General features: G+C 39.9%; 1 protein-coding gene across 11 annotated transcripts in view; it reads left to right on the top strand.

Annotated features, from left to right (window-relative positions):
• The window catches only part of LOC122557607 (liprin-alpha-1-like), a 237,289-nt gene that overhangs the window by 160,574 nt on the left and 64,916 nt on the right, over window positions 1-11,799 (top strand). For 9 of the 11 annotated variants that reach the window (XM_043705331.1, XM_043705336.1, XM_043705327.1 and 6 more), the window contains exons 16-17: window positions 8,367-8,396; window positions 9,441-9,586. In XM_043705331.1, coding sequence (XP_043561266.1) covers window positions 8,367-8,396; window positions 9,441-9,586 — 176 coding nt within the window. The remainder of the gene's footprint in view (window positions 1-8,366; window positions 8,397-9,440; window positions 9,587-11,799) is intronic. The other 2 variants (XM_043705330.1, XM_043705335.1) reach the window with 1 other exon arrangement.

Raw genomic sequence — 11,799 nt, 5'->3', positions numbered from 1 at the left:
ATCCCTCGGTACCTTCCCCAGCAACTTTCCCACCACGACGTCAGGCTCACTGGTCTGTAGCTACCCGGAATATACCTACTACCCTTCTTGTACAGGGGGACAACATGAGCAACCTTCCAGTCCTCTGGCACCTCACCTGTGTTTAAGGATGCCGCAAAGATATCTGTCAGGGCCCCAGCTATTTCCTCTCTCGCCTCCCTCAGTAACCTGGGATAGATCCCATCCAGTCCTAGGGATTTGTCCACCTTAATCTCTAGCCTACCCAACACATCTTCCCTAGTTATGCCAATGTGATCCAGACTAATCAAACATCTATCTCTAATCTCAAGATTCATCATGTTTCTCTCAGTGAACACTGATGCAAAGTAATCATTCAGAATCTCACCCATTCTCTCAGGTTCAACACACAGCCTTCCTTCATTATCTTTTAGTGGACCAATCCTTTCTCTAGTTACCCTCTTCATATATAAGAATAAAATGCTTTGGGATTGACCTTAATTCTGCTGGCTAAAGCTATTTCATGACCCCTTATAGCCCGCTTGATTCCTTGTTTATGATTTGTCCTACTCTTCCGATATTCCTCCAGGGCCCATTCTGTTCTCAGCTGTCTGGACCTTATATACACTTCCCTTTTCCTCTTGGCTAGTTGTACAATTTCTCCTGTCATCCACGGTTCACAAATCTTGCCCTTCCTATTCCTTTGCCTTCAACGGGACATGCCTATCCTGCACTACCGTTAACCTATCTTTGAAAGCCCCTCACATCTCAAATATATATCTTCCCTTCAAATAGCTGAACATGTATTGTAAACAGTTGCAGACCCAGCACTGATGCCTGTGGAACATTACTGGTTTCAGTTTGCCATCCTGAAAAAGAACCCTTTATCCCCACATCCTGCTCATGAGCCAGTTCTGTATTCAAGCCAATTTATTGACACTGAAGAGTTCTTATCTCATGGGTTAGCTTTTTGTGTGGGACCCTGTCAAATGCCTTCTGGAAGTTCAAATACTGGTTCCCCTCTACTCTAGTTGAAACTTCTTCGAAAGTCAGACATTACTTCCCTTTTATGAAGGTGTGCTGACTGCTTGATGAGATTATGATTTTTCAAATGTACTGCTATTACTTTCTCAATGATTGGTTCCAATAGATGCTAGGTTAATCAGCCTATCATTACCTACCTTCTACCTCCCTTTTTGAATAGGCGTGTTGTATTAGCAGTTTTTTAATCATCTCATCCTTTTCCAGAATCAGAAGGCGTTTTGGAAAATTACAACCAAAACATTCACTAGCCCTGTAGCAGCTACTTTGAGGATTTTAGAATACAGTCTTATCAGGGCCAGGGGTCTTATCTGCCTTTAGCCCCATTAATTTGTCTAATATAGTTTTCTAGGGTTAGTAACAGTACTTAATTCCTCCCCTGTATTCTTTAGTATTAATGGGATGCTCAGAAGATGAAGACTGATGCAAAATATGTTTAGTTCCTCTGCCATTTCCCTGTTCCTCCTAACTCTCTCTCCCAGGTTCATTTTCTAAGAGGCCTATGTCCACTTTGACCTCTCTCTTCATCTTAATATATTTAAAGAAGCTCTTATTCTCAGGTTTTATGATCCTTGATGGTTTCCCCTCATGGTTTATATTTAGTTTTTTTCTTTAACTAATGGTCCAGTGCTCTCTTGAATATCTCAGTTGATCTTGCCTCCACCACATCTTTAGCAGTGAATTCCAGACTACAATCGCTCACTGTGTGAAAAAGTTTTCACAGAGGAAACAGTTTTTCCCCATCTACTCTGTCTAGACCACTCATGTTTTTGAAAACTTCTGGCAAATCTCATTAACTTTCTGCTTTCCAAGAAGAAGAATCCCCACTTCTCAGACTTTCCTCCAAACTGAAGCCTCTCATGCCTGGGTCCATTCTCGTAAACCTCTTCTACATTCAGTCTCATGCATTCACATCTTTCCAATAACCTGATGTCTCGACCTGGACACAGCAGCCCAACAGAAGCCTCACTAGTGCTCTATATGAATTTGTAGCTTCCCTGCTTTCATATTCTGTGCTTCTGTTAATGAAATCTAGAATAATGTGTTTTATTAACATCTCTCCGTTATCAGTCCTGTCTGTTTTAGACTTGCAGACTTATGGTGCTTATATACTCTAGTGTCTCTGCTCCTGCTTTAGTACATTTTATTTTACACCACTTCTCTAGAGCAGCAGTCAGTAAGAAAGAAGGTTTGAATACAGGAACAAGGAAGTCTTAACACACCTTTACAAGGATTTGGTGAGGCAACTGCTGAAGTATTGTATGTAGTTTCAGCATCCTTAAGTAAAGATATACTTGCCATAAAGGAACCTTACAAAACGTTTACCAGAGTGATTCCTGGGATGGCAAGTTTGAGTATGAGAGATTGGGTCAACTGGGCCTATATTCACTGAAGTGTGAAGAACAAGAGCAGATCTTATTGAAATACACAAAATTCTGACTGGGCTGAACAGATGGCTTCAGAGATGATATTTTATTTGGCTGGGAGATCTAGTACAAAGGATCATGGTCTCAGGATATACAGGCCATTTCAGATTGACATGAGAACTTTTTTTGCTGAGCGTGGTGAATGGTAAGTTCTCTACCACAGAAAATAGTAGAGATTGAATACTTGAACGAAATAGACTTCTTGAAGCTAAAGGTGTCGCGGGGTACCTAGAGAGCGTAGGTATGTGATGTTGAGATAAAGGATCAGCTATGATGATGCTAAATGATGAAACCACTCTCTGGACCAAATGGCCTATTTTGTGTTTCTAACTGTGACATGTCGCACTTCTCCACACCTACCACCTACCTGCTCACTTCTCCAACTTGTCACTGTCTATGGTACTTGTCTCAAAAACAAAATATTGTGGATGATAAAAATTTGAAATAGAACAAAATTCTCAGGTCTGGCCGCATCTGTGAAGAGGAGAAAAATTAATGTTTCATGAAACTTTGAAAATATTAGAGATGCAACAGATTTAAAACAATAGGGCAGAGAAAAGGGTGAGGAGAGGAAATGGACAAAGGGAAGTTGTATGATTTATTGGACAATGAGAGATTTAATGACAACAGGGGTCGTAATGCAAGACAGAACAGGGGACATTAGGCGTGCAATCAAGTGAAGAGGACACTTGGGAGAGAACATACCTTTGCCAAGCTGTTAGTTCAATGTAATTTCACTTGCACACTCTTCCTTGAGGCGTTGCCCTTCCAGGTTGATGGTCTAACTAAAAAGCTGAAAACAATGCTTAAATAAGAGTTTCCAAGTTCAGGCTGATCTGCAACCAGCAATCTATTCTGAAAACTGGTCATGCTTTGACAGCTGTGGCAAATTCCACTATTAGTAGTTGAGAAAATCCACAACATCCAAATCCATTAAGAGCATTCTTTAAAAACCATCATTGTGCTATAAAGTCTGTTTTGTTAATGTGAATTCACTGTAATATGATTGACTAATTGGGGATATTGTTTCTAAAGCCTGAACTTTTAAAGCGTGTGTTGGCTGTAACACGATTACATTGCCAGCATTTTAGATGTTGTTTCTAAAGAATGATTTTTCTATAATGTGGGGTTGCACAAGAACACTACCATGACGCTATAGAAAAATTACCTGCATTTCTCAGTATTTCCAAATTCTTCAAATAAAAAATTCAGGATCAGAAAGTATATCTTCACCAAAAATGAATTTGTTCTTCCTTGGGCTGTACCCTACTGACTGTTTGCCTTTGAGGTAATTTATTTACAAATAGACAAGCTGCCGAATGAATAGGGAGAAACATAACTTCTACCCTAAAGATGTGTTTAGAGAGGATGTTAGTGGGAAGTGCAGAACAAAAGTACCAGCAGCTTCCATCCAAAACACACACACAAGTTATGATTTGAGATTTTTGAGCTTTGACTTTAGTCAAGAATGCCAAGTGCCTAATTAAAGGAGATCTCTTGAACTGTGTCGACCTTCATTGGAACTGATAGGAAACTGAATGGGAGTGGAGCACTGGAAGCTAGAGGTCTGCAAGCCAACCGAGTGGAGGTCCCCTGGAAAGCAGTCACTTAATCTGCGTTTAGTATACATTCTGTAGAAGAGGCTGTGTCCTGAGCAGCTAATATTTTGTCCCAACTTCTTTTCCAGGTCTGAGGATGTTTTGCTGTTTGTAAAACAACAAAGTGGGAAATGTGAATACTGCTCAGCTTTAAATAATGTGCATATCTGCTGTTTTAATCATTCATGTATGACTGTAGTTATGTCAAGTGCTTTGTTCATTAAAGAATGCAGTGTTGTTTATTGCAGAGAATAATGTTGGTATTAACCTTATTAAGGATTCTATACCACACCCAATAGCTGTATTGTACTCATCACCACTGATTCAGAATGCTACATTTCCCCTTAAGGAAATGTGCTGTCAGATAATTAGATCATAAACCTGAGCTACAAATCTTCTCCAAACTCGCTAAGACCATAAATTCCCTACAGTGCAGAAAGAAGCCATCCAGTCCATAGCCCACATAGTCTGCATACCCCTGGAGACTACAGGACAATTTAACATGGCAGGTCCACCTAACCTGCACATCTTTGGAATGTGGGAGGGAACTGTAGCGCCGGAGGAAACCCACGCAGATACAGGGAGAATGTGCAAACTCCACACAGACAGTTACCTGAGGCTGAAATTGAACCTGAGTGCCTTTTGCTGTGAGGCAGCAGTGATAGCCACTGAGCTATTCTGTCACCCTTAATTATATACTTGATGTGGTCCATGTCCAAAGTTTGATCCTTCTGCCTTTGAAATGTTGATAATTGGTTTCATACCATTCACTCTCAGTTCATGGAGTCAGAGAGCTGTATACCATGGAAACAGATCCTTCAGTCCAACTCCTCCATGCCGACCAGATAGCCTAGATTAATCTCGTCCCGTTTGCCAGCATTTGGCACATATTCATCTTAATATACCCATCCAGATGTCTTTTAAATGTAATGGTACCAGCCTCCACCACTTTCTCTAGAACTCATTCCATACATGCACCACCCTCTGTATGAAAATAATTACCCCTTAGGTCCCTTTTAAATCTTTCCCCTCTCATTTCAAATCTATGCCAACTTGTTTTGTACTCCCCTAACCTGGAGAAAAGACCCCAGTTATACACCCTATCCATGCGCCTCATGATTTTATAAAGTTCACAGCGCCAGAGATCCAGGTTCAATTCCCGCCTCAGGCGACTCTCTGTGTGGAGTTTGCACATTCTCCCCGTGTCTGCGTGGGTTTCTTCCGGGTGCTCCGGTTTCGTCCCACAGTCCAAAAATATGTAGGTTAGGTGAATTGGCCATGCTAAATTGCCCGCATTGTTCAGTGAAGGGGTAAATGTCGGGGAATGGGTCTGGGTGGGTTGCTCTTTGGAGGGTCAGTTTGGACTTATTGGGCCCAAGGACCTGTTTCCATACTGTAACTAATCTAACCTAATCTAATCTAAGATCACCCCTCAGCCTCCAACGCTCCAGGGAAAACAGCCTCCGCCTATTCAGCCTCTCCCTACTGCTCAAATCCTCCTACCCTAGCAACATCCTTGTAAATCTTTTCTGAACCCTTTCAAGTTTCAAAACACCCTCCCTATAGTAGGGAGACCATAATTGAATATGGTATTCCAAAAGTGACCTAAACAATACCTTGTACAGCCGCAACATGACCTCCCAACTCCTCTTTGCACTTTAATGCACTGACCAATAAAGGAAAGGATACCAAACGCTGCCTTCACTATCCTATCTACTGTAACTCCGCTTTCAAGGAACTAAGGAACTTCGTTCGGCAGCACTCTCCAGGGCTGTACCATTTAACTGTACAAGTTCTGCCCGGTTTTGCCTTATCAAAATGCAGCACCTCAGGTTTATCTAAATTATACTTCACCTACCACTCCTTGGCCCATTTGATCAAGGTTGTGTTAAACTCTTGAGGTAACCTCCTTCACTATCCACTTTACACCACAAATTTTGGTGTCATCTGCAAACTTACTAACCATGTGTATGAAATGAGCTGCCAGATGAAGTGGTGGAAGCTGGTACAATTGCAACATTTTAAAGGCATCTGGATGGGTGTATGAATAGGAAGGGATATGGGCCGGATTTGAAGGGATATGGGCCGGGTGCTGGCAGCTGGAACTAGATTGGGTTGGGATATCTGGTCAGCATGGGCTAGTTGGACCCAAGGGTCTGTTTCCATGCTGTACATCTCTATACCTCCTATAGTTATGCTGAGTATCAATATATGTGGGCCAGAAAGCATCTCAGAAAATGTGAATTGTGTAATCTGTCCTAGACCAGCAGTTTCTGATTTTGTTCCAGCATTTGTTTGTCTTTGAGCTTTGTGGCTTGCTAGGCCATTTCAAAGGACAATTAAGAGTCCAGCGCATTGCTGTGGGCCATGATTCACATGTAAGCATTTCCTCCAATGTCTCTCAGTGAATCAGGAATAATTTTTGTGGTGGTTTCTTTGGCTTCTTGGTCATCATTACTGAAACCAGCTTTTTATTGTAGACATTAGAAATTAAACTTGAAATTGCACCTGGTGTCATGATGCGTTTTGAACCTGTGTCCCTATAGCTTGAGCTTGAGTCCGTGGTTTACTAATCCAGTGTCATTATCATTCTGTGTTCAGTAAGTGAAGTTGAGCTTTGCCGCTTTTGCTGCAAGGTTGTTTTCCAATGAGAAGTTACCTCAAGAATTGACTAGGTGATGATTTAGCAACTATGTGGTTATGAGACTGTAAGAGATAGGAGCAAAAGTTAGGCCATTCAGCCCATTGAGTCTGCTCCGCCATTCAATCATGGCTGATAAATTTCTCAACCCTGTTCTCTTGCTTTCTCCCTTAACCCTTGATTCCCTTGACAAGGAAGAACTTCTTATCTCCATCTTAAATGCACTCAATGACCTGACCTTACACAGCCTTCTGTGACATCGAATTCCATAGATTCACCACTCTCTGGCAGAAGAAGTTTCTCCTTCTCTTTGTTCTCTCCTTCCTTTGGCTCCTAGTCTCTCCTTCCAATGTAAACGTTCTCCCAAAATCCACTCTGTCCAGGCCATTCAGTATTCTGCAAGTTTCAATTGGATCCCCCACCACCACCTCCAACTTCTAAATTCGATCGAGTATAGACCCACACTCCTCAAAAGTTTCTCTTATGTTAAGCTTTTTGTTCCTGGGACCATTCTCGTGAACATCCTCTGAACGTGATCCAGGGCCAATACATCCTTCCTGAGATATGAGGCCCATATCACAGAGTCAGAGGTGTCTGGATGATTTTCAGAGCTAAGGGTAAATTATTTGATTAATGCAATACTGTAATGGATTTCCCTTTCAGAGTTTGATGGTGTGATGTATTTTTCTTTTACTTATTCTTTCTACATTGTAGTACATCTTCCATTCCTGTTTTATTCTCTGTCAAAGTTTTAGTTACTTCCGGCACTTTTATCCAATGCTCCATTTCTCATCAGACTTTATTTTTAACACAGCTATACCAATAAATTCAGTTTCAACACTTATTCAAAAAAAAAGCAATCCTTGAGTTTTTTCTGTTTAATTGGTGCATTTTGTCAGTGTGGAGTTTTCCATTCTGTAGTTATACTTTGCATTGGTATGACCTGCAAATATTTGTTTCCTAATGTTGGTTTTGAGTTATTTGCAAAAATACAAGCATTATCCTTAGGAAAACAAAAGATGTAGTTTCCATATTGGTTCATAGTAACTCATCGGTAAATTTGAAATGTTGATCAAGCTGTAATATTTTAGTAGCTCAGTCTAGAATGTCAAGACCAGACTCTGCTTGCCATTGCAAATTTATTGGTTGAAAGATGAAACGGGTTGACAAAGCCACTGAATGTAAACAACATACCAACACAAAATAAAAGTATACATTTGTCATATTGGGGAAAATTAGTCCATAATGTTTCTGCATAGACCTGCCAAATAGAACAAATTCAGTTATTTATTGAAGTCTGTACTATTCTGCAGATTTCAATGCTGGTTGCTGAATCAAGACTGAATGCTCACCATTAGCCACTTCGCAGCAAGTGTAACCCAGATGTATAAATCACCAGGTGTAGCTCATAGTTTCTGTAATGAATAAATTTCATGCATTTCGTTTGAAGACTACATCTGCAAACATTACAAGCACTTAGTCTCAACGAATGAAATGAAAACCTTTTGAAATAATGCAATTTATGCTGTGTTCATGGAGAATTTACCCAGTCTTCCCTTTTACTCCTGTTTGTGATTTCTGATGTACATTCATCTTGTATAATCTTCTAAATCCTTTTTTTATTCTTAATGACTTTCTCTTTTCTTTGCATGTGTCTGTCAGCCTAGTGATTTAAGAAAGCATCGTAGGAAGGTAAATGTATAAAATTGTACTTCAATTACCTGGCATCAGGTTGTTGTATGAGACATTTTATGTAATCAGTATTTCAAAAATTAGCATCGCCTTGCTGAGTAATGTGGCTTCTTCCTTTCCTTCTGCCAGTGTTATTTAAGTGAGGTTTCAACATATATTCCTTTTACTTTCCCTTTATCCAAATCTAGGATATTTGTGTAAAATCCTCTCAATGTAAAATAAGAAATTTTACTGTTTATTAACTGACTTAAGCTTTAGGTTTATTCAGAAAACAAGATTTTTTAAATGTTTGTATCTATTTATTTGAACACACTGCACTCAACATTCTGATACTGTATCTGAACTGAGAACGTGGCAAAGCCAAGTGATGCTTCTCTCTATCATAAAATTTAAGGTCGTGGAATTTAATTTTCCCTATTCTGTTCATTTTAGGCCTAAGTCATACTGGGGAATAATCAACCAAAACTTCCAGTCTGACAATGAAGTTGTGAATCCTTGCAGAGTTGTAAATTGGAGATAAATTGTCAAAAGAAAGCAAAGTCCAACTTTTAAATTCACACTCCTAGCCTATGTAGTATTCTTCATCAAAGTCTAAATAAAATCCAGAATTTCAGAATGTTAAACAATATTTCCACAATACAAAGAAAAATTGATGCTTGTTTTTCTCATTTGCATTTCCTAATATTACAAATGCTTTGCTTGGCACTGTGAAATGTTCTGATTTTTGGGATTTTGTTTAGATTCTTGCAAGGACATAAATCTTATGTGATGAGCGTTACTGCATGATTTTTAAAAAGTCCAAGTTAAAATTTTGGTTTTTCAATATTTACTCTTCTGTAAAGAGTTAGACCAACCTCCTATGCCATGGTAATTCTGTACCAGTGTATGTTGTATGTTGATGTAAATTGTATCGTGCTTGTGAAACCCATGTGGATCTGACTCAATGTTTTGTTTATGTAATAGTGTTAGCTTTTTCATAAATTCAAATCATATTTAATGAATGTTATTTTTGCTGACCCATTTACAACTTATCTATAATCACAGCTGGCGAAGGAGGATACTCGAGAAGACAAAACGACAATAAAGTGTGAAACCTCCCCACCTTCCACACCAAGGTCCATTCGATTGGAGAGGTTGAACCAAGGTGCCTCTCTCACAGTCAGTCAGGAGGATATTCGGGACATAAGAAGGTAAAGCCATTTTTAAAATGGTTATAGATAATGCAGCTATCGTTACTGCTTTGTCAAAAGTGAATTTTACAGAAATGTAGTACAGTGCTGTAAATGAACCTGTGGTCATGTATGGGAATTGGGTTGTTGGTGACATATTAGCAACAAAAAACAAGTGTTTTGATTTCATGAGTTGTTGATATGCACTTGATACCAACTGAGTTGAATCGAATGTTGATATAAAACCACACACAAAATGTGGCATCTCAATAGATCATATTTAAACGCTGCACTATTGATTTTAAATTTTTATGAAAATTGGTTAGAACAGCATGGAGATGTCAGTTAAAACTAATTTTAAAACTTTTGACATAAATGAAATTAAAACATTTATCATTTTAACTTAGAAGTTCATGTTCAGTTGTAAATAATGCATGTTGTGGCAAATTCATTGTTTTGTTCCAATAAACTCGCCAGTTCAGAATTATGTCCAGTTCACATTATTAACTATTTAAAATCGAAGGAGTGATTTGTCTTAGAGAATGACCAGAAGTGTGTTTTGACTCTAAGAACAAAACTGTGTTTTGAGCACAATTTCAATGCTGACAATGTTTACTGAAGGCTTAATGTGTTTGGCGGTACAGGTAGACAACTCTTTTTCCAAAATCCGAATGTTTTTTGTGACTTTTTTTCTCATTAACAAAGTTGTTTGGTGTGCACACAATCAACCCAACTCCACACCCACCTGATGCATGTCACTCAGATGTGACTTGGGGTAGGAGCGGCCCAGCACTGACAGGCCACAATTCTGGCTCAGGGCCCATAGTACTCATTGTGAGTCTGCTGTTCAGTAAGATTTTTAAAAATTTTACCATCAAACTGTCACTTATTCTGAAATTTGAAAAATTCTGAACTCCGAAAACCAGCTGGTGCCGCGCATTTCGGATAAAAGATTGTGCACTTGTAGTTAGATTTGAGTCATACACTCATTCAGCATGGAAACATACATTTTGGTCCAATTAGTCCATGCCAACTATAATTCCAAACTAATCTAGTCCCACCTGCCTGTGCTTAACATAGAACATTACAGCGCAGTACAGGCCCTTCGGCCCTCGATGTTGCGCCAATCTGTCATACCAATCTGAAGCCCATCTAACCTACACTATTCCATGTACGTCCATATGCTTGTCCAATGACGACTTAAGTGGACTTAAAGTTGGCGAATCTACTACCGTTGCAGCAAAGCATTCCATACCCTTACTACTGTCTGTGTAAAGAAACTACCTCTGACATATGTCCTATATCTATCACCCCTCAATTTAAAGCTATGACCCCTCGTGCTCACCATCATCATACTTGGAAAAAGGCTCTCCCTGTCCACCCTATCTAACCCTCTGATTATCTTATATGTCTCTATTAAGTCACCTCTCAACCTTCTTCTCTCTAATGAAAACAGCCTCAAGTCCCTCAGCCTTTCCTTGTAAGACCTTCCCTCCATACTAGGCAACATCCTGGTAAATCTCCTCTGCACCCTTTCCAAAGCTTCCACATCCTTATAATGCAGTGACCAGAACTGTACACAGTACTCCAAATGCGGCCATACCAGAGTTTTGTACAGCTGTAGCATAACCTCATGGTTCCGGAACTCGATCCGTCTATTAATAAAAGCTAAAACACTGTATGCCTTCTTAGCAACCCTGTCAACCTGGGTGGCAACTTTAAAGGATCTGTGTACCTGGACACCGAGATCTCTTTGCTCATCTACACTACCAAGAATCTTGACATTAGCCCAGTACTTTGCATTCCGGTTACTCCGACTAAAGTGAATCACCTCACACTTGACCGCATTATACTCCATTTGCCACCTCTCAGCCCAGCTCTGCAGCTTATCTATGTCTCTCTGTAACATACAACATTCCTTTGTCACTATCCACAGCTCCACCGACCTTAGTGTCGTCTGCAAATTTACTAACCCATCCTTCTACGCCCTCATCCAGGTCATTTATAAAAATGACGAACAGCAGTGGACCCAACACCAACCCTTGCGGTACACCACTGGTAACTGGACTCCAGGATGAACATTTCCCATCAACCACCACCCTCTATCTTCTTTCAGCAAGTCAATTACTGATCCAAACTGCTATATATCCCACAATATCGTTCCTCCGCATTTTGTACAATAGCCTACTGTGGGGAACCTTAACGAACGCTTGGCCTCTATCCCTCCAAATATT

The sequence above is a fragment of the Chiloscyllium plagiosum genome, chromosome 16 (genome assembly GCF_004010195.1).
Source record: "Chiloscyllium plagiosum isolate BGI_BamShark_2017 chromosome 16, ASM401019v2, whole genome shotgun sequence".
NCBI classification, from domain to species: Eukaryota; Metazoa; Chordata; class Chondrichthyes; order Orectolobiformes; family Hemiscylliidae; genus Chiloscyllium; species Chiloscyllium plagiosum.
The sequence above is the reverse complement of the archived record's forward strand: the minus strand, read 5'-3'. Positions and strand labels throughout refer to the sequence as shown.